Here is a 23,979-nt window from a genome sequence, read left to right as displayed (position 1 = left end):
CTTTTTATTAATTCCCCCTGTAGATTACAGATAATATTTCTGAGGAAGGTACATAGGATTGATGGTACAAAATCTCAATAAGTCTAAAAGTAAGTTTTAATCACTTAAATATCAATTATAATGGATTTATTAAATGTTTGAATGATCAGAATCAGGCTTTTGATGAGCTGTTGTTCAATCTATATTCTCCAATCACTCCCATCCCAAGTATCATAATAGCTGTTATGCATCCTATTAAGGCTAGGCAGTGTCTGTAGTGATATATTAGTTAATGTCAAAAGTATGAAGTTCCTGGCATCTATACTTAAAAGTTCACACAAATAAAAGAATAACAATTACCCTGGATGATAAATAGTAATAAAACTTGCTAAACAGATTTGTTGCTGTACTTCACTAAAACTTATAAACACGATCAGGTACAAAAGACAGAGCAATGCTTACTATTCCATATGGATTTTTTTTTTCAGTAGGTAAGACAAGGCTCTCCATTAGGAGTTAAAGATACAATCCCTATATTCCAATCTTCCTATTTAAAAAACAATCAGTAATAATAATTCATTTTTGTATATAGAAATTTTTTCTTCATGCATCATTTGTAATTCAGTCTCCTCTTAGCAGATTTTTGCACAGTGAGACTTAGATGTGGAGGAACTGTGCCACAGTGGTCAATCTTACATGAAAATATGCTCCTGCTTAAAAGGTCGCCTTAGGCAAAGTGTATAATGAGGTATCTGAAAGTCTCTATGGCAGATTCAGTTCCACTTTATCAATGTAGTTAATTCTTTGCTGCTTATGGAGGAAGCCTGGACAATGACTAGTGTGAGAGCAAAATCAGCAGGATTGAAATGCTACATTGCTTGTCATTGGGAGGGAAATGAAAGGAAGATTGCTATGATAAAAAGCTTTGAAGCAGAGAAAGAGAACAAGGATAAAAGGTGATTTTATAATATCACTCAGAAAAAGAATTAAGTCCATGGTTTCATATTACAGACAGAGTTAAAAAATAAGACCCACAGCTTCAGCAACAGATGTTAGAATTCTTTAGTAAGGAGGTATTATCCTGATTTGTAGATATCAAATACAATACTCTATTTAATGTACTTCATTCTGGAACTTCTAAGATGCAAATATTTTATTTTCATTATCTCTAAAAAGTAGGCTTATTCCCCATAAATGTATCTTAAATTGTTAGAAAGTAAAATATTTTGCCACAATGCAGCAGGAATAACTATAGGAAGTACTAGAATGACTTATAATTTATTGCAAATGGGCTGTAGATCCTGCAAGTACTGACTATATGCATGGAAAAAATCTGATTTGACAGGTGTGTGGAACCCATATGTGTACCCATATCCCAAAACAGAATGCATTCACTCTACCACAGTGCACAGAGGTAAGCAGTATGAAATTTCGTTTTTGCAAAATTGCTTCTATAGACAGACAAACTTTTAAGGTGAAGAATATGACAATTTAAGCTTTTCATTTTTTTTTTAAGGCAGGCATATACAAAACTAACGCATTAGAGGCTGAGGTACTCTAATGCTGTTTTCTTGGCAGCAAACTTTATTTTTCACCTAAGATAAGAAAATAAGAAGTTCAGCTAAACTTGCACAAGACAACACCTGTGCTACATATGCTTACTCCTGAGAAACTCTGCAAAAGCAAATGAGGTAAATGGATGCCTTTGCTGATCCTATAAGCTAAACTGGTAGGACCTTTGCTGTGTAACTACTGCAATAATAACAGAACGCTTAGCACCGTGGGATGCATTGTAACTACAACAGGAATTTAAACAAATACTTCTGTTCTGTACCTGAGTAATGGCTCATTTTCCAAGCTGAATACTAGTATGTGATGATGCTACACAGAATCACAGCATGGTTGGAGGCGACCACAGTGGATCACCTGGTCCAACCTCCCTGCTCAGGCAGGTTCATCCCAGAGCCCATGGCACAGGATTGTGTCCAGACAGTTCTTCAATATCTCCAGGGAGGGAGACTCTGCAGCCTCTCTGGGCAATCTATTCCAGCTTCCAACAAGAAAGTGAAAGGAAATGTGAGTCACTGCTCAAAGGAATGAGGACCTAATAAAAAAAGACATAGAAAAAGACTTGTCTGGCTCATTTTTCACTTGGTAGAGCCTGATCAAGCCTACCCCCACCTGATAGCTGAGCTAAGGCAAGTGGCACATCAGTTCCACAGTGATGAGGCAGCTGTTAAAGTCCAGCCTGCAAATCAGTCTGCGAGTCAGGTCCATATCAAGTGGATCTTGATGCTGCCACACTGTAGTTCAGCACAGCACCATGGGATATTTAAAGCTGCTCCTGAAGCAATGCAGGGAGAAACTCCTGCTGGGGCTCCTCAGCAAAGCTGTCTTTGAGACCAGACACTAGCTCTATCCTTATGGATATCTGAAACCTTAGATTGCTTTTCAGGTAAAATTTAGACAACACATTTTATCCTTCTGCAACGTGCGTGCTGTGGCTACTATTTAAAGATTTTTTTCTGTTGCCACAAGTTATCAAAAAGTGTCACTGGAAACCAAACTTGATGAGATTGACATTGCTTAAATGACTAAAAGACAATAGTGACAGTAGTCACTGTGCCTCAATAAAAAATTGTCCTTGTGGTTAAACATGGAAACAAAAGTTTCAAAATGATAACTGTGATATCCAAATGATAACTAGTTAGACTGTGCAAGTCTAACTGCACTGTCAGGTGAACACATGTGGGTATGTAAGATGTCTTGTCATGTAAAGAGCTAAGTTGTACTGTGAATTAATTTATCTTACAATACCAGTTAAAATATCTCAGGTAACATTCTATAGTATGTAGAAAGTAAAAAATATTTACAGTAAAAATTATTTCAAAGCCAAGAATTTTTTATTTTTGTCAGTTTATCAGATATTTTCAAAAATTTGCTATGCATTTATATCAGAATAATGGAATGTGACATCAAAATAATATCTAGGAAATTGACTTGAGCTGAATAAACATGGCCCAAGGAAATGGCTTTATTGCTTGACAAGTATCTCATTAAACCAAGGACAGAACAATGAAAACTCTTTAAATTTTCTTTCAGTTCTTCAAGAGTTGTACATTGACAAGCAGTCTTTGTAGCTATGGAATTCAGAGACTAATATACAATTGAAGAAATCTATTTATTAACTTGTTTCTTTGTGAAAAAGGCAGTAGCATTCTGTTGTCATGCCTTGAAGTCAAGAAAAATTATCATAATAGATTTTATGAATGTATGTGGCACAAACTATTCCTGCTAAAGAAAACTGCTGAATAATTTAGAAGTCATAGAAATACTGTGATGAAAACCGTTTATTTTCACCACTGGCAAGTGTTCTCCAATAGTGCCATCTATGGAATCTTTCAAATATTACATTGCTGTCCCCTTAAATGAGAACATTATCAGTATCTGTTATCTCACAATTAGCAAATCTGAAATTATAGGTCTTCTTCACTCCTCTACAAAATTATCTGGGAAATAAATATGCTCAGTACCTATAGAAACTCTATATTATGTGTAAATATATCTCAATATGTAAAGGAATGTAAGAGGAACTTCATTGACCTAAAAATTATTTTTGTTCAAGCTTTTCATAGCCTTTGGTGATACTGTTTATGACAAGATTAGAGACTTGATTTAATCCATTAAGATAAATGGCAAGAAAAAAACAAAAGAAAAAGGTAAGCCATATATGTTTAGATGCTAAGAGTGCTTCAGGGAGATGTTGTATATAGTTGTTGTGCTAATTTTTTCTCTAAACCTCCATTGTTGGCCACTGCTGGAGACAGGATTACTGGCTGCACATAGGCACACAGTTCTTATGAGAGGAATAAGCTGCTAAGATAGAATTCAGTAGAAATTAGAATATAATTGTAGACTGTAATTATGGATAATGCCTGTAATTTTAATGTTCACATACCTTAATAATTACTATTTATGAAAAAAGATACTGTGTTTACATATGTAGCAATATGCTGTATAATCAAACTACCTGCTGCAAAAGTGTTTTACACTGTTCCTTCTTTCTCAGCAAGAATCGTCTTTGACATTTGATCTTGGTCACTGTTTCTCACAGTAATAATCACAGTGAAACCAACAGGTCTACTATATACTTGCAGGTGAACTGAAAAAAGCAGGTCCTTAGACACTTCTCCCTCTTCAGAAACCCTTTGAAATATCTAATTACAAAGGTAATAATTGGCACAAATTCCTTACAAATTAAGTAAGGAATTTGGTGTGCAAAGCCATGCAGGAGACTCCCCAGACAAATTACTGGAAACTCTTTTTGCTTTTGAATATTGTGTGTTATTGAAATAAATAAATTATTATGCTGCTGCAGGCTGAAGCTTCATTTCTTAACCAGAAGAAAAGTTGGAATTGTCTGGTGCTTCAGTTACAAATTTTAAGTCAAATGACCAAAAGATTTTATTAACCTCATGTTTTGGTGTCATGGAAAACTACTTAAAAAAAAAACTCTAGATAAACTACTTTCCCATATTCCTAATACTTGTGGTTATGGGAGTGCTAACTATGAATTAATGCTGAGCCTGATCATGGCAATGTTTGGTTGCCATTTATGCACCTCAGGAGCTGGGCTGGCTTTGCTGTGTTACTGTCACAGCTGTGACCTTTTCAAACCAGTAGAACAGCATGATTTGCTGCTTCATGTGTCACAAACAGTCTCAGAAGTGGTTTGAGCCCAAATGGCAATGTTAACACCAAGTAAAAAAGACTCCATAAATTTTCCATTTCCTTCCCATTTCATTATAATCACTTTTGTTTCTGGAAGTTTAAATGAATAATATTTTTGTTTGTTTATATCAGTGTTACCTTTCAAAACCTAACACTCTCGTTGTATGAGTGTTAATGGGTTTGGACAACACAGAGCACCCAAGAAGTGGAGTTTTAAGTTTTTGAGCAAGTGTATTACTCTGTCTTGCATGACAAGGCTTTTTTCTTAGGCCCATTCTGATCTAATTTACATCCCTGTCCTTCTTTCCTAGTTCTTATTATGGAGCTTGCCTTCCCAAAACTGGTCTTAAAATTTACAGGCATCTTCCTATTTGCCAGTGACCAGGGTGCTGTCTACCTGCTGATCCTCTTGATCTTTCTCTGAGAAAGGCAAATCCTGGTAGTTTCTTTGTCAGGTTGAAATATACAATGGAATATCTGCTTTCTACATTTCAGACTACAAAATATCACTGCACTACTTCCTGAACATGAATTGGCTGTGCACAGCCTATAGGAAATGCAGAGTAATTGAAACTGCTACCCTCTCTTTGTCAAGTGGGTTGATTTCTGATATTTCATTTGAAACACATGAAATAACACACATCTTTCTGCAACCTCCTGAGAATATTGCTCAATTTACATATTGGCAATGGTCATTGTGAGATGATCGAGTAAGCCCTGTGAGTCTCAGGCCACAAGTGGTATGAAACCTGTGTTTTTTAAATGATCTTTCTCTCCCTGTGTTTAATCTTGTTCTAACTTAGTTTTCCAACCACTGAACACTTGCTAGTGGACTTGCTTGCACACCTGTTCCTGTGCAGTCCTTACTGTTGTACTGTCTTTACCAATTGCTAATATCTGGTAAACCCCTGATTGTTCTTACCCTTTGTTATTCTACTCTGCACTTTTTTTGCCTCAAAAATCTCTTTTGTCTTCTTCTCATACATTTTTTCTTCTTTCTGGTACATTCATTAGTCCTCATCCTTTAATTACCCTTTGTTTTGTCCCAGTCCCTTGGGCTGTTCATTGCTCTCTGTCTCTTTTTCTTTTGGCTCCAATAACCACTGTTAATCCAGAGATGAGATATTCGATCTTGATAAGCAGCTGTTTTTTAGCAGTTTGCCATCCACTAAAAGTGCAAACTGCTCTTTGAAAAATCTCATGATAATTCATTATTCTGCTTGAAAAATCTCATGATAATTCATTATTCTGCCACAGAGTAAGGTGAAATACAGGACACAGAGTTTGGTCAAGATCCATAGTATCTATTCATAAAAGGAAAGCTTTTAAATAAAACAGAGGAGAACCCCCTAATGTGTTTACCGGGTGAAGAATTACTACAAGAAAGACAATTTGTAAGAAATAATTTTTTCTCTTGCTCCAATATAAGTTTTGTACTGATAATGTGGTCATCATAAGAAGATCCAAATGTATTCTGGAACCAGAACACAGGAGTGTTTACCTGATTAACTACCTGCTTTGTGTATAGATGATCAGTATCCTGAACCCAGATGGCATTACTTTTGAAAAGCTCACTTGAAATGAGAATCCAAAATTGAAAAGTTCATATAAAGAGCCTTGAACAGCTGTTGCAGCAGAGGCAATAAAGCAAGTACATTCTTGCATGGAATAGAGAACTCAACAGTAACTTTCCAGAAGCTATATTCTTTTTAATTTGAGCCTACTAATTCCACATGTAATGGGATTTAAAAACTATCCATCTATAGGGTGAGGACTGCAAATCAGGTGAAATGCAGTTCAGCTTGTCAGTTTTGTGCTTCAAACTCACATAACAAAGGAGGCTGGACCTTGACAGGCAGTTTGGAAAGGCAGCTATTTAACAGTAACTAGAGTTCTCCAGAAGTTGTACAGAAATCTTCTCAACAGGAAAACATAAGCTTGTAAAATTAACATGAATCTAAGAGCTGTGGAATAGAAGGTGTGGACTGTACAACATCTCTTTACACAGAGAGGCACTTTGGGCACTTGCAGGAAAAGTCCCTGAGCTTGTAGCACCTGTGTATCCACTTTGTTGAATATTCATTTGCACAATCTCTCAGAGAAGAAAACAGATAAAGGATTCCTTTACATGAGGGTAAGAAATGCAACACCTGCAAACTGAGGACATATCTTGAGGGTGACTTGTTGAAAGAAAGCCAGGGAGAATAATCACTTGTGGATTTTTACAGTGATGTTTACATCTTTGTTTTGCCATCATTATCAGTACATCCCTACCCAATAGGCTGTGAAGTCAACAGGAACCTCTCCTTTAGGATCAGTAGAAATAGGATAAAATCCCAGATGTTTCCCTCTTCTGTACCACTACTGTGATCTCAAGTGTATTTCCCATCATACTTCATTACGGTGAGCTTGGGAATTGAACTAAGCACTATAACATTGCTCTGCAATTCTTCCTGTCCCCTTGATGTCTGACAAATCATGCTTGTGAATTTGGTTGAATGATTTGAAAAAATGGAAGGAAAAATGGCATTAAAAATAGGCAGAAAAAGGAAACAATATCTTATGATTCATTGCTTCAAATTACATTTTCCAGTAGAAAGGAGCATCACTTTCTTAAATCTATTTTTTACTTTGTGAAAGTATGTCATATTTAATTGATTTAATGCAAAATGCTGTGGTTTTACATCACATAAGTGTGTGTACAATGTACTGTGCATTTGACATACCTTGTTCACAGTAGGTACCAGTTGTTCCAAGAGGACAGTGACATGTGTAGCCATTAGGCAGAGGCACACAGGTACTGCCTTGCTTACACAGATGTGGTGGATCATGCTCAGGTTCACACACTGAAACAGTTTCTGTGCAAAATGCACCTTTCCATCCAGTGAGGCAGTCGCAGCTATGGAGGGTAAGTGAAAGGAAAGAATGCAACACTATTATCAAAAGAAATCAACATGTCAGTAGCAATCTACTCAAGACTTTCAAGTTTGCATATCTATATTTAATAACCTGATTCAAAATGGTTAACAGGGAGGGGAAGCAACCAAGTTCCTCATTTAACTTTTTGGTATGTTCATTTTATTATAAAAGAAAAATTTACATAATAGTGAATATTTTATATTAAATGTTAACAGTACAATATTAGCACCTCTTAAAAAAAAAAAAAAAAAAAAAGAAAAAGAAAAAGAAAAAGAAAAAGAAAAAGAAAAGCTTCTAGCTTTTTTATGTTTGTTTTGCTCTACAAATAACTCCAAAAGGCCTTGGCTTCATAAACTAGGGGGAGTTAAAGTGGACATTAAAAGGGAACGATAAGAAGCAAAAAAACAGTCATAAAAATAAAACCAGCATAAGAGAATTGCTAACAGTTACAAATTTTAGCTACTAACAGGAGTCTCTTAGCAACTGCTTTTCACTTAGTCATTGTTAATTTTCTAAATTCTTATAACTTATAACTGGCGTATCAGATGTAGGTTTGTTGAAGGACTTGACAGAAAAGAGGATAGTGGATATGACCATGAAAGAGGTGGCAATCTGGATTTCATACATCTATGATTGTAAATCTATATCGAAAATGAATTTTCTAAACTGACTGAATCATTGAACTTGTTACTGCCTGATACACTTTATGCCTTTCTTTCATCCAGGCTGGGGAACAAACCCAAAAAAGTCACACTAGCCTATAAATTTTGAATTAGTATGAATTCTATAGAAATTGTTAAAGACAAAATACACTTGGCATTGATGTTTAAAATGCTCTCCTTACTAAAGTGTTACATTTAAATACATTAGACCTGTTTGTATTCTAGCATTTTGTATCACTTTATGATTAAAAAATTATTCACCTGAATAAAAACTCTTATGGATTTTTCCCTGGAAGTTTCCTCTCTCAAGGCTAAGAATGAAAACTCATATATTTTGGCGGGGTTTTGATTGGTCCACGTTTGTTTGGATTTTTGTTTTGTGCAAACTCTTGAATTTTTCTTTACACTGACTGAGCTGCATATCCTCCATTAATCAGCCCACTGTTTCTGCATAAAACATAATGAGGACCCTGTGAAACTACTGTTTCACCAGACCTTCAGATCAGACAACATGTAAACAAAGCCCAGCCAACAAACTCTTCAGAGTGATAAATAGCCATTTGGAATGAAGGGGAAAAGAAGACAGGACCTTGCAAAAGCAAAAGCACCTCAATTCATCAAAGTCAGCATCAGAATGCTTTCTGTCTCAGCTATAAATGTTATGCTTTGATGCATGAAAGCTACTGAGAAGGGGAAGTGATTTAACTCCCTGAGTGCAAGCAGCAGTGCCTCTTCCTTGTGCCGTGAGGGAGGCTGCTGCTGCTCTTGGGCATCATCCATGAGGGGTCTTCTCCTTTCCCTGGCTTGTGTCTGTGTATGTCTGATTAAATTTCTTTTAATTCTTGACTTGTATTGTTGCAGTGTGCATTTTGGGGTTTTCCAAAGTTCTGTATGTTTTGTTATTAATTTTGTAATGGTTTACCCCTACACCCCCCATCCCCAGTTCCCTGTGGTCTTTCCCTGGTGATGGATCTTGCCAATCACTGCCACCATGCCCTAAGCCTGAAAAGTTCTAGTGAGGCTTCAGGGTGACTCAGCCAGGCATCAAGTTCCCAACTCCCTTTTCTGTTCATAGATGGCCCTGCCAATTGTCCTCTGTTCTTGGTCACTCCCCCTCTTCCCTGAGATTGGTTCTTGGTATCTCCTTGCCTGGGAGATGCCCCTGGTACTTAATGGGCAACCTGAGCCCCTGAGCTCACTCTTCACGTGGGCTTCGCGGTTGAATAAACCTATCTGCTTCCCACGTGAGAGTCCTCCTTCTTCCACACCGTTACCACGTTTCAGTCTGAGGTTCAGACCCACCAAACATCAAAGGTACAAGGCTGTACCCTCCATATTCTGACCGGTGAGAGAGCTGGCTGGGAAAGCTTGCACTGGACACCAGCATATTGTATGACCTAACAGAAGTCAGGTTTTTAAATTAATTGAAACTTATTTGCACAGAGCTGAACATTTGCTGGCTTACAGTTACAATGGTCTATTAACCAATGAAGCCTATTTAACACACCTAAGCAAGTTGGACTGGTGTTGAGAAATTTAGATCTAAAATATCCTAATATTTACAGAGGTGAAGGAATAGGCAGTGTCTAGTTTTCTCTATGTCTTCCTGATTTTGGTTCCTTGTTTTTCCAGACCAGGAGAGCTCAATAGCTTTCCCTAGTGACTTGACTCTCATGGATTTAAAGACACATTTAGAATCACAAAATACCTCAAGTTGGAAGGGACTCATAGGGATCATTGAGTCCAACTCCCTGCTCCTTGCAGAACTACCTAAAAGTAAACTATGACTAAGAGCATCATGCAGATGCTTCTTATATTTCTTTAGGTATAAGAAGTGAGATTCATTCTGAGATTAAGACAGTTAATTTTATGTTACATTAGGTGCCCACTTGGCTTCCAGTTGTCCTAGAGGTATATGAGAGAGGCAGCTGTTGGCCAGGGAGACAAGTTTCTGACAGAGACCTGACAGAATGCTCAAGCTTAGGCGATGGGATCCTCGAGTAACTGCCTGAGTTCATCTACTAATCAATCAATGGTGATTCAGTGGGAGCAGTCACAAGAACTGGAACACTATCCATCCCAAAACCCAACACGTGCATGACCCTAATGATAAAGTCCTGCATCCAGTTGCCTCAACACAGACTAATGATTTTGTTTTAGCCTTCTGATCTGTATGTCAGAGGTGTGTGAGCCAGCAGAAAAGACACAAGAGCTGCAGAAGACTTGTGCTCCTCTGGAGAACTCTCTTTCTGTGCTCCTGTGAAGACCAGAAAACTATGCCAGGACCTGTGCCATTAGAATGCCAGTGTTTAGACAACTGGAAAGGCCTGGATCTTCATTGACTCTAATTGGATCTTACACATATAGCTCACCTGGAGACACTCTATGTTTATGTGTCTTAGGAGACAATGTCACTGCACCTATTTTCGGGCTTTTTGAAGAACATGGATTAAATTAATTCTTCTATACTTGAGATACCAGTATCTCCAGAGCAACTGCCAAGATGTCTTTTTTTTTTTTTCTTCCCAAAGTATATATGTTTTTAGGTGGGAAAGGATAGAAAGGCTTTCAAATACAACTTTGATAGTGTGTCTGAAAACAAACTGTATAATCTTGAATCACCTGGTTTTGCAAAGGAATCTTAATAGGATGCACTTCAGAGTAAACATAGGAAGCAAAGTCAGACAGTATAGGAAGCAAAAGAAATTCACTTTAAATTTTGGAAATTCATATACCACTTCAAGTTCTGAAATATTTGTATTTAGAAAGCTCAAGGGTAGTTTAATTTAATGGATTTTTCTTTTTTGCTTCTTGTAAAATCCTTTAAAGTGTCATGCAGTATTCATAAAATGGCTTATTCAGGTTCAAAGTCCCTTACCAAAGCCAAAATAAGCTCTCAAACAAATAACACAGCTTTTACATAAGTAAGAATGATAAGTGTATGTCACTGTTGATTATGAACCAAACCCCAAAATTTTTCATCTAAATTCAGGCAACAGTAAAAAAAGTAATGAAAAGTAATCTTACACATAAAATATGTAAGAAGTGTGTCTGTGTGGTACTACACAAAATCCTGATCAAACTAGAAGCTTTTCTTGAACTTTATAGGGAAATAACTAAAGATCCTAAAGGATTTGTGAAGAATTGGAAAGATTACTTGGATCCCAAATTAAACAGAAACCATTCTTCCATTAGATATAGGAAATATATTATTTAAAATGTTGTTCACAACGCTAATAAATCTGGAATTTCCTGTAGTTATGCAAATATGGTGTGAAATCAAACAAGTAATCTTATAGAAGAAAAGGAAGTATCCAGTTCTGCACATTCTGACACCTGAATTTAGGATTCTGTATGTAAGATAGGCATATACTCAATGGAGATCAGAAGCTTTATTCTTAAGCTTTATTAATTTATCAAATTGATTACACCAGCTGAAATTAGGCAGATTTTTAGTGACATCTGAAACTCCTTAGGGCATCTTGTCTGACCTCCAAACACTTCTCCAGGAGGAACTGAAACATTTCTCAACATCATATAAGTATCTCAGATAGTGCAGGACATCTCAGATTCAAATTGGCATGTATTGGCCACATCAGGCTTCCCAATACACTGGAGATTTCTGGATACAGCTCTCGAATTTGTTTTGTAGTGGAAAGATGCTGAGCAAGGAAGGAAATTTTTAATAAGAATGGTTTTAAATTCATGCAGTGGAAAACTAGAGCATTAGCAAAAAGCAGAAGGCTAGAAGGTAAAGATGGAGCCTGAAGAAAACAAGATTGGAAGAGAACCAGCTCTGTTTAAACAAAGAGAACCACGGAATGCTGCAAAAATGTCCTGTTAAATAGAGCAAATTGGATGAAAAATTTTAGATAGCAAATTCATCCTCCAAAATAGAAACTTGTATTATTTTAAACCACAACGATTAAACAGCTAAATGTCTTTTCCTCACAGAGTATGAAAGTTTGTCCTTGTGTTACATATTGTTTCTGTCCTTGCACTGCTAATTTATTTTAATTGAATCTAGCCTAATAATGAGACTACAGAAGCTACTTTTATGGGCCACCCCACACATATAAGGTATGATTTAATTTCTGAAACCTGAGTGGCTGTTGCTCTTTGAAAGCTGTAGAGTACTGGGAAATCCACATGAGGCTTGGAGATATGACAGGAAACTTACTCTAAGTCTGAACTCTTCTGAAGCAGCAGCTGATGGACAAATGTCTATCCAAGGGTGTCTAAAGTGACACTACGTGCTCATGCTTAGCAGACTGAATCCTCTCCATTTTGTCTGATCAAAATGTGTTCTGTTCAAACAGCACACAAGATAAACTTTTTTCTTACTTCACTTTCAACAAAAAGTAGCCACAACACGTTGCAGAACATCTTGTTATATGTAATTTTCTATTTTCTATGATTTTGTGCCATAAATAAAATAATAGGGCATATTATTGTCCCTTGAAAATTATATTCTTCATTTTATTATTCAAGTACTTCCCCATTGTTTGGTTAAAACACAGCAGTTGTGCTCTGTTGCTGGCCAGAATGTAAAGATTAATGCTGCATATTTCTGTTTCTATTTAAATCAAAGCATTATCCCTATAGCAACTGAATCTACAGCTTAACAGCACTGCACACTTTCTGGCAGGGTGGTGAAAGCAAGACATAAAAATAGCTCAAAACAGCAACCAGAACCTCTGGAGAGATCTCATTTCAGCAGAGAAAATATTTGAACACAAATCCAGTTCCCTCAAGGACTCTGCTCTTCAAAGGAGCATAGATGATTTGAAAATAGAAAGAAGTTCCCTCTGGGAAAATATATTGAGAGACAGTATTGACAGCTACTGTACTTTGTACTTCTGCTTTGACAGAAATTATATGTAAGCTACATCCATGCCACTTTGGCAATGCTTCACATTTTCTGTGAGAGGAAAACGTGACCATTACTGGTACCTGCAAGCACACATACCTAGTGTGTGAAGACCTGTGGGGACAGGAATAGAATTCAGTACTAGGTCACTATAAATTAAATGCAAACAAACAAACAAACCTTAGAAAAACCAAACTATATACCCCCCTTCTCCTCCCTTCCCCCAATGCCCTAGAAATTTTAGAATAATCCCTAATCTGGAATACAAATTGTAATGATGAAAAAGAACTTTGCCTATAATACCAAGCTCACTATGTTTTCCTGTCACCAGCTGCCATTCTAGCCTGCCACCTGCTTTCCAAATGTGTTCTAGATGCTGCTGGTGGTGTTTCACCTTATAGACATGAAGGCAACTTAGCACAGCTGAGTAAATTACTGAAGCAAGGATTTAGGTGGGTGGGTGGGAGTGGGATGTTTCAGCCCACATTTATAATTTTTTTTGTCTTGCAATTTTGGTTTTTTATCACCTCTAATGAGCTCATAAGAGGGAAGATGACCATTATCCTTTCTTGTTCCTAAGAAAGATCAAGTGTCAAGGGTTTAACAGCTCTGGGAGGATCCTGCAAAGTGCAACAGTTGTGACATGCAGCAGTGCAACAATCAGAAATCAATTCCAAATTATGTTTTTAAAGCATTTCATTCATTACTGTATTTAAGAGGATATAAATATATTCATAAGGGGAATGGGGAGCAATCTGTGTGCTAATTTTGGGATCAATTCTCCAAATAACTATACAGTTTACTAGCTTTAAAAGCAGATTTTTTGTACCAATTTTCTTACAGGTGAAGATTTGTGTCACAGGCAGCAAAACCAATTACCATATAATTGTCTCTCCAATACAGAGTTAGTAGATTGCTTTTAGTTTGACAGATATGCAAATTTTTTCTTTATAGCACACAGAATGACAAGTTTTTGTTGTTTTAAGAAGCATCATACAGAGGCTCCACAGTGTGAAGCCTCTTTTCTCATTCGAATCTGTCTTGCTGTCTGCAATGTTTTCAGTTAGTATCTTAACAAGTTTTAAATCAGCACTTTTCTCTTTTTAAAAGAAATTATGCAAATATATGGAAATAAATGAACACATGTGAAAGCACATAAGGGGAAGTAAGCATAATTAATCTTGGCAGATACTTTTAAAATAAAAACTGCTCATCAGCAAAGGTTTTACAGCTACAGTACAAAGTGTTTGAAAACAAAATTTATTACAATGGAAGTGTTGACACTCAACAGTAATTTGGAACTGTAAATGTACTTCTTCCTTCTGTGCATACAGCCTGGGCACTCATCTCCATCTGCTCTGAGAGACAAGGCGCGGAAGACCAGAGACTCATCTTTTGGGCAGCCTCTCATGGCTACCCCCTCTCATCCCATAGATCAGCCAGGTGAGCAGCTTAGAGATGAACTGAGAGACTTCAAACAATATTTGGAACTCCTATGGATTTAAACCAGCTCAGAATTTTCTAATGTTGGACAGTCAGTGGTTTACTCCACAAAGGTTTTTTTAATGAAAAATAATAATTCCCAGGAAACAGAAGCTACCTATTTTTGCCCCATTGTTAATATCCAATATCAGTTGGATATTAACATTGTCAAGCTCTCCTCTTTACTACTTCTTCTCTGATATCCCAGCTGCTCACTTAGTTTTAAAAAAGGTCACACATCTAATTCTTCTCATGAATTTCCTAGTAAGTCTGGATATCAGTGACTTCAGTGGAGCAGAACCACTGGAATTTCTTTAAAAATTTCCCAGAAATGGTCTTAACATTATTTTAATATTTTATTATTAATGTGTTTGTCTAAGTGAATGAAAGTTCTTTCTTTCCTTCTTTTTCTTTCTTTCTTTTCCTTCCTTCCTTCCTTTTCCTTCCTTCCTTCCTTCTTCTGTTATGAACACAATAAATTGCCAAAATCATTAGTCTAGAGACAGTCTATGCTGTGTCTAAAAATATATATGTATATAGATATACTTACTAAACAGTAGAGCCAGTTTCTATGCACTTGCCACCATTTCTGCATTTTATTAAACTGCATGGGTCATCTTTACATTGTCCAACATTGCGACCAGAATTGGGGTGTCCTTCTGGAGTTCCTGGTGATTTAAACCCTTGATTAAGGCTGGTGCGAACCTGAACTTCAAAAATGCAACCTCAAAAGTAGAAAGAAAGAAATTAAGTTTAAAACAGATAGCAAAAGTCAAAACAAACCAAACAACAGAACAGCATCAACCCTCAGTGAATGGGTTCCTCCAGAATATCTTCAGTGAATGTGCAACCATACCATCTACAGGAGGTAAAGGTAGGCCAGCTACTTTTTGTTCAGGCAAATGAGTGGATGATCAGAAGTCCTTAATTTAATAGTGGGTAAAACAAGAGAAATAATTTCTTAAGGAATAGACAGAATATAAAATCAGTGACTAGATGCAATTTTGTGTTTACACACTCATGCTCTTCCAGGAATGTGTCTATATCAGATAAAACCAGTCACAGATCCCAAAAAAATATAAAACACCAAAAAACCAACCAACCAACTGACCAAAGCCTCAAAACCTAAGGAAAAAAAGAGAACACTAGACAGCAAGAAATCTGCTTAATATGAAATATTATAGAATCCAGATGGCACCAAATAGTATAATGCAAGCATGGAATGTGGACTTGAATTTCCATAGGCTGAAGAGGACCCCTTCAGCTAATGACTCAAATTCTTCCCTTTTCAAGTGAATGTTTCAGTCCTTTGTGCATGCAGATCATGTCACACCTGCCATTTTAAGGGCCTTGTAGGAGCAGCCATGTAGGGTGCTCCTTCAGGCCCTTAAGCTCAGAAAATAATTTTAAAAATTAACATATACTACTAAAAACTTCTGGGCCTGTTACATGGTCCTGTGGCCAAGTGACCTGGCATGGTCACAATTTTATTATCAAACTTTTAGTACTCTCCAGAACAGTACAGCTGCATGCAGACTACACCATTAGGCTACTACTAGTCTTTGAAATGATCCAAAGATTATTCCAAGTCCCTAAACACACAAAAGAATTGTTTAGGTAAACAATAGTTGTCACAGACCGAATATTTGGCAGCAAATACTGTAATAACTTATTTGTTTAAAGATGATTGAGTGCCAGTGCCTGGATCTCTGCTCTGTTTTTCTTTTAATTTCATGATACATTGGTATCCCAACTGAAAGGAGGAGCTAAAGCTTCAGAGTGAAGCAGTAGTGTTCCCTACTTGCTACTTCCCAGCAGCTCCTACTTAGCCTGTGAGCTAAAGTCACCAGTATTTCTGGATCATGTTTATGGATCCATGTACTTATTTCTGTACTGCAAAACTGAAGATGATTCCATATAATATATTTTTTGGATCAAATCCTTTCAAAATATACCCCAGCATCCAAGTGATGTATAGTCACATTTAAAGGTAGCCTTAAACATTTTTGAAATGTAATCCAGATTTATACATAAATATATATACAATTTCAAACCAAAAATCAGGTTTTAAACCACATTAGTTAAACTAGTACATAAATGTATTTGAAAATGCTCAGACCTTTCTAAACCTGATTTATAAAATTTAGCTGAGACAAAGTGAATTCCCACAGTGCCTGAAATCACAAGAGTTGGTATTCAGCAGTGCATACCAGAGGCTCTCTGCTTAATATTAGAAGCAGGGAAATGATATAATATGGAGATTGCAAGTAATCATTACACTGATTTTAAAAGCATCACTTAATATGAGTTTTTGCATGATTCACTGAAATCACAAAAGAAGGCTTGCATCTGAAAGACTCAATGAATGTACAATGTGATTTTTTTTACAGTTGCATTTTTTTTGAAAAAATATAAGTAATATCTACAGCAAGATAACTATTAGAGTTAGCCAGAGTTTCATGATGTTATTGAAAGTAGCCTTCTCATGCTATTTCCATATTTCACACATTTTGTAGCTCTGTCTATATTGACACATAACTGTTAATTCAGAAACTCATAATAAATAACTTTAAAATACCTAGTTTGATGATTATTCGCAATCTTTATATTATTGCTTCTTTGCTTTTTACAGGGTTGTTTTTTTAGGCCACCTTATGCTTGGTGAATCCTAACTAATGTTTCATCTCTTTATCAACAGCAGATAAAGCATGTTCTGTTCTCCTGGGTCTTGCTGGAGTGCTAAGGAAAAGCAGCCCAGAGCTCTGCGTAAACAACAGAAAGCACAGTGAGTCCCCAAGGACTTTAAGGTCATCATGGAAAATAAACGGGCCTTTGTGTTTATGACTGGTTTAAGTGTACCAACCACAGTTTAACTGTGCCATCTAGGTTAGGAAAAGTTCTTGAGCACTGGTAAACAAAGCATGTAAAAGGTACAAGACTGTTTTGGCCTGGCTTTCTAAGTTCAACTGAATCTTTTATTTAACGAGTCAGAGCAGCAATTTGAGCCTGTTGTCACAAGCACTATACAACCTTCTGCAGAGGGATCAGCTGATGAATGTGCCTTCTTTCTGACCTGATTTTCCTTTGCTCTACCAGTGCTGGGCCCCTTTTCATGAGAGACTGCCAACTATTCTGAATAATGGAGAGGTTTCCTGACACAGCCAAGTTTGCAAGAGGAACTCGAAGTTCCCAACTTGGTGAGTTAAACTTGGCATGATTCTGAATGTCAGAGTTTTATGCAAGTGAACTGAAATCAGACACCAAGATTGTACAGTCACAGATGAAATATTACCTTTTTATTTGCAATCTTTTGAATTGTGACTTCTTAGACCACACCTAGTCCTTTCTATTATTGACCTTTTTTACTATCAATTTATTTTATAGCTTTCACCCCAGTCTAGCAGAGATCATAAACCACTGAAGAGCCACTAACAATAGATTAACTAAACTTAAGGGATTATCATAAAATGTATGACTTCACTGCTTGGTTTTACTTTTTTTTTTTTTTTTTTTTTTTTTTTTTTTTTTTTTTTTTTTTTTTATATCCTTATCACACAAAGATTTTTTCCCATAATTTCTTGCTAGGATCCCTTACCTACTTCTACTTCTAAGCACTTAGTGATAATTTGGCTAAAAAGTACACAAAGCAGGCATTTTCAAGATGTACTAAAAATGCAGCAGGAGAACTCACAGAAAGAGATACACTGATAAAATGTTTTCTATCTGAGAGCAGTACTGAAGTTACAGATTTCTTAAATCCTACATATCCTTAAATGCTTTCCTTTTCCCCTGTTTTTCTTTGCTGTTTGTGACTTGTGGAGGGTTGGGGTGTTGGTCTAAAAGATGGCCCCAACGGTGGCTACTCAGGATTTTGCAAAGCTGTGACCCAAACACCCAGAGGGCTTGTATGAATCATACAGCACTGACTAAAAACTAGTTCAGAACTCTCCTTCTGTGACACTGGTGGTGCAGGAACATAAAGGTAAGTAGCCTTAACCCTGGCAGGCTTGTAATGTATTCTAGTTTATTATGAACTTAAACTTTGACTGAAAGACTATATTTGTATCTATTTGGAACTCTACTGTACTCTGGGTTTAGTCTATTTTTAAAAAGTGACTGCAGTACCTGCAATTTTATTTACTTTGCCAGATCATTTATGTGAAGAGGTGGCTCTTTCAGCATGAGAGAGATTCTTCAACAGTTCAGCTTTGTGGTGAGAGTTTCTTTAGCCATTTACTCCTCCTTTTAGTACTATTTGTTGTCAAACAACAGATTACTTCTGTAGCCATCCTTCATCCTGCTTAGAAACAGGACCACGGGAACAATCAGTTCCTCCTCTTTCTCTGCTCCTCACTTAGTTCTAGATGCAAGCCCTGCCTCTCCATCAATTGCATTGATGGCTGGAGACTGCATCCTGCAGTCAGGGTAGTACAAAGCATGAAACATCAGAACGCTCCTTCTTTTTTCCCTGACACTAGATTTCTCTCTGCTTCTTTCAGAGATGGAAGGGCTGGAAATTCAGCTGTAACTTCCAGCTTTTTCCAAATAATTCTCTGTCTCATTTTGTGTAGGTGAGTCATAGTGCTGAGTTGTGCAGGCCTTTTAACATGAGTCATAAAACCTTTTAACATGGTTTTATACCTCCATTTCATAAATGACTAGGCTGAGTCCTTTTGGCCACAAGACTTTCAGCTACCTAAACCTCACATTTGACTTTTTAGAGCATCTGCAGTGTGCTCAGAAAACTCTCAATGTCCCTTAATTACATTGTTAGAGGAAATGAAAAAACCTGAATATTTAAGTAAACCATCTAATTTACAAAAAGCTCCTTCAAGCCCCCAAGGAACCTCAAATTCAGATGAAGTGCAAAGAGCCTCAAAGACCACATGAACTTGGTTGCTTCATCTGAGCTCTACCTTTACCGGTTTCTTCAGCTTCTCATAGGGACTTAATGAAATTTTGCAAATTTTTTACAGTACCATCAAACATCCTTCAGTCTTTCAAAAGAATATCTAGGTGCTGATTCACACATTTCCTAAATTAAAAATTCCACAACTTTTAATTATTAAATGACAATTTGTTAAAAACATTTGCTTTCAGTTTCCTCCTCCTCTGTGGAAATTACTTGAACAAGTGCTAAAGGCATGCAGTTCAGGGAGGAAATGGTCTGAAACTGTAGTTGTACAGAGAAAAAATCCTAAATTATTGCACACTGACACTGGGGGATATTTAGTCTGCAGCAGTAAGGCTGGTCTCAATGTTTCTTCATCTAGTAGTGATTTCTTACAAAAGGAGAAGTACCCTCTGGTATTAGAAGCAAAATGGTTTTAATAAATCATGTCTTTAAAAGGAGCCAACAGCAGGGTTCCAAAAGTCTGAGTGGTTTAATCAACTATGTCCTAGATAAATTTATCTTGGCTGTCACTTTCAGAGTTTCTGTGAGATCCTTACAGCTGCAGATTGGCTGAAGTAAAATAGTTCAAAATTTTCTTCTCTGTTAGGGGTATTGCAGTTCCCACTTTGGAAAAAAAAAAAAATCTATGGAGGTTTGTTTCTGATCCTGAGAACTGAAACTGGGGAGGTTTCTGAGCTACAAGAACAAATGAGATCCTGACTATGTAAGAAAACATTGGAGGAAACTGGTCATAGGAAATTGTAGACTCCTTGAAAGTCACTGTTCCCTGGAGAACAGAGACAAGCTGCTGCTGGGAATAGGAGCATGGCATGAATTAGCAAATATAATAGACTTAATACTTACATTATGTGTATTATAGGGACAAAGAGAAAACTGTTTATGTGCTACATGTTTCCCAAAATTTTACAGTAATAGTTCTTTTTAAAGAGCATGAAAATCAATAAATAGTATGGTAACTAATAGTACAGGAACTTTGTGTTTTGTTAAAGCTTATTCATACTGAACTTGTAGAAATCTGGTCATTACAAGAGATTTGGAACATGAGGAACCTGGAAAACTCAAAATATTTGTGGTTAAAGTAAAGCACCAGAGATTCCTGTTGATCACATCAACATTAGCATGTCTATAAAAAAGTCAAAAATACTTCACAGATATTGACCCTATTAAAATAGTTGCACAGACATTGTTTTATGATTTGCCAGTTTGCAAACAGCTTAAAGGCTATGAAAGGTATAACTGTACAATCCATACTTCCTGAAAAGACAGAGATAGATAAGATGTTAATTCATACGACATTCTGAGTGAGAAGTTGACTATATAATAGGAAATTGATTTTGAAGAAATTTCAGTGTAAGAACGAAAAGTGAGGTAATGACTGGAAATAAAACAGTTACATGGTCTTAATAGAAATGCAGTGTTTTAGTGTATGAAAGTGAGTTTTATTGCTGTGCTTGCCTTTCGTAACGTACCCTCAGTTTCATAATTGAGAACTCAAACTCTGTTTTATTATTGCAAAATGTTTTCCTTTCATTTGGAAGGCTTTCCAGTGATTAAAATTAATTGAAATTTTACCTTGCAAATATCAAGAACATTGTTTCTTTGGAAGTAAAGAATGAAAATAAAGTATCCAAAAGAACAAGTCCTTTGCTTCATTGCTAATATGGTAGGAGCTGAAACCAGATTACTAAAGCTTCAATATCAGTTTTGAGGTAAAAATTATTATCTACTCGGTAAATATTTGCCAAAGGAATTAGCTAAGTCCTGTCTCGAGACCTAGATCATAATGCCAGGGGAAAAAAATCAGATTTTATTCAGAAAGAAGTTTTCAGCATGAAAGCTATTACCCAAACTGATACTGCCAGTCACAGTGGGAGAAGAATCTAAACTACTTGAGAGAAAGGCAGTCTGTTTGAGGTGATGGTGTAGAACAGAGACACATAATAAGAGATTACATGGCAAACATTACAGTGGAAAACTTCCATTTTAGCAGAAAAAAAAATTAAAATTATTTAGCAAAGCCTCTTTTTGCATGATGTTTCATAGTGAAATAATGAAAAAGCCACAGGAAATTTAGCCAAGGAGATTCTAGTTTGTTTCCTGATAAAACAGAGATTGCTTCAGTTGCCTATGAAAGAAAGATATATGATCTGATGCATGTATTAAAAGGAAGTGAAAATGGTGTAATCTTTACCTTGGAAGCCATTCTTAAATCTGGATCCCTTTGGTAGGAGTTCTGGAATATACTCCCAATAGCCTCCTAAATAAAACTGACTGAAGACATTGAGTCCAACCAGCCTCCCAGGAGAAGTGACAGTTTTATTCTTCTGATCATCCACCTTTCAACAACGAAACATTAATACTTGTTACAACAAAAGGATTTGCCTTTATTTAGGAACTCCTAGTGAAGAAAATCCTCCCAGATTTATAGGAAGGCACCAAAAAAAAAAAAAAAATTAGATTTTCCATGTAAAATGTGAAAAAACACAGATAACACTTTCATCTAAAAGCTATCCTTCTAAAGGAATTACGTTTTTACCTTCAGCCAGCCTTTCTGGAGGTTTCTGCCAAGACGGATGACATGAACATTGAGTGTCAAATCAAGTGGTTTGCTAATGACTGTTGCTGTGCCAGAACCTAGATTGTAGTTATATACCACTCTCCCATTACGGAGGCCTAACTCCAAGAAATCATCTCCATTCAGACCTAAAAAAACAAACCAAAAAATAAGGATAACTACTTATTCCAGGGTTTAGTGAACACTAGTGTGCAAAATATACTCCAAATCCACTGAGAAATTAGCAGTTTAGGAAAATTTTATCCAGGAAGCTTACGAGTTTATTATATATTTCTAATATTCTCTATTTAACTTGTAAGATTATTTCCAGTATTCTTGTGGATTTAAAATAGAAACTGCAGAAATTTTAAACATTTATAGGATTTTTGACAGAAGATTTTTTCCATACTACAGGTAAGCGAGTGATATCCACAAAAAACCTGTCAACCCTGGTGGATTTAGGAGTCATTGCTGTTCCTTCCCCCTGGAACACAAATAAATTCTCAACTTCCTCTAAAATCCATTAAAAAAAAAAGTTAAAATTTCAAGTTTCATGTGAGAACAGGCCCTGACTTAATCCTATTCCAAGATGCTTTCAGCTTTCATTATAGGTACTTCAAGAGCCTCAAAACCAGAGGGCAGCTGCTACTCCGAGGCAAGGGGAGTAACAAGGACATAGCCCTGAAGAAGCTCTAGCAGCTTCTAGCTGAAGCTCCTTCAGCTGCCCTTAACTCAATAGCACCTGGAGTTTTTATTGCACCTGCCCCTGATTAAGTCAGCTCTAGGATGTTCATTGATGGAATTTCCTTAGTCAGCCAAGTGTTTTAATTCTTTAAGCCTTCTTAACTTTCAGATTAGAACTGATTAATTTCCCAGTTTGCAGTAAATAATTTAATTTTTTTTTTAAATTTAGGACTGTATGCTGTAAGTGTTGTTTGTGCTTTTAGTAACTGTAGTGTAAAATCTCATTTGAAGGATTTTAAGTCTGACATAAGGCCCATAATTAAGAGTTCAATTTCTGGATATACCCTTGGTCATCCAAATAAGCACATTTTTACATTGGCATCTTTAAAGAGCATTCACCCTTCTCATGCAGGCAAGAGAAGAACCACCATTGTTTAGTGAAAACTTGATCAACTTGTTTCCTTTTATCAACCCCAACCTTTCTTTGTGTATGGTAAAAGAACCAGGATACAAACAATGGTCAAAGTGAAGAATGTTCTCACTTGTGCCCTAGGATGTCCTGAATTGAAATTCAAAGCCATCCATTTCTTTTTATAACTCTCCTGTAATTTCAAGCAATTCAGTGCTCAATTTCAGGCCTGTACACTGTATTTTATTTGATATTTTCTTCTGTTTCCATAAAGGTGCCTTGTTTTGTATTTGTTTCAGGGAAGGTCTCTTCTATTTGTTCCTCCAGGGTCACATGGTGGCCTTCATTTCAAATGTGTGTTTTGATGCCCCTGTCTCAAATGCATGGGAAATTTTCTTTATTTGCAAAAGATAAAGTAGACTTTTCACCAGGAAGCAATCCTACTTATATTGTTGTCCCACTGAAGGTCTGCACACAGCTGCTTCACAGCCAAAACTGCCATTTTCCCCTTATCGCATATTCTGGAAATGAATCTGTGGTATACTGTACTTTTACTAAACAGAAGTTTGTTTTTTTCTATAGAGTTACTATTCTGATGAAATAGAAATCTATAGAAAAAGAAAAGTAAATCCTTATTCCAAAAAATATAAATCCACTGCCTCTGTTGAAAGTGTGCAGCTACATTCTGTTGTATAGAACACAAACACTATTCATTTTTTATTACAATGACTTGTTCATGATTTATTCATAACTGAATGAAATCCCACTGCTTTC

At 36.4% G+C, this 23,979-nt stretch overlaps 1 protein-coding gene across 1 annotated transcript in view; it reads right to left on the bottom strand.

The window, feature by feature from the left end:
* Positions 1 to 23,979, bottom strand: part of EYS (eyes shut homolog) — a gene marked incomplete at both ends in the record, with an annotated part of 727,941 nt that overhangs the window by 11,380 nt on the left and 692,582 nt on the right. Inside the window, 4 exons of the mRNA XM_083857640.1 lie at positions 7,437 to 7,609; positions 15,194 to 15,368; positions 21,750 to 21,894; positions 22,095 to 22,261. Of these exons, the coding sequence (XP_083713766.1) occupies positions 7,437 to 7,609; positions 15,194 to 15,368; positions 21,750 to 21,894; positions 22,095 to 22,261 (660 nt within the window). The remainder of the gene's footprint in view (positions 1 to 7,436; positions 7,610 to 15,193; positions 15,369 to 21,749; positions 21,895 to 22,094; positions 22,262 to 23,979) is intronic.

Source organism: Zosterops lateralis, assembly GCF_965231275.1.
Source record: "Zosterops lateralis genome assembly, chromosome: 3".
NCBI classification, from domain to species: domain Eukaryota; kingdom Metazoa; phylum Chordata; class Aves; order Passeriformes; family Zosteropidae; genus Zosterops; species Zosterops lateralis.
Note: the sequence above shows the minus strand (reverse complement) of the source record. Positions and strands in the feature narration are given on the sequence as shown.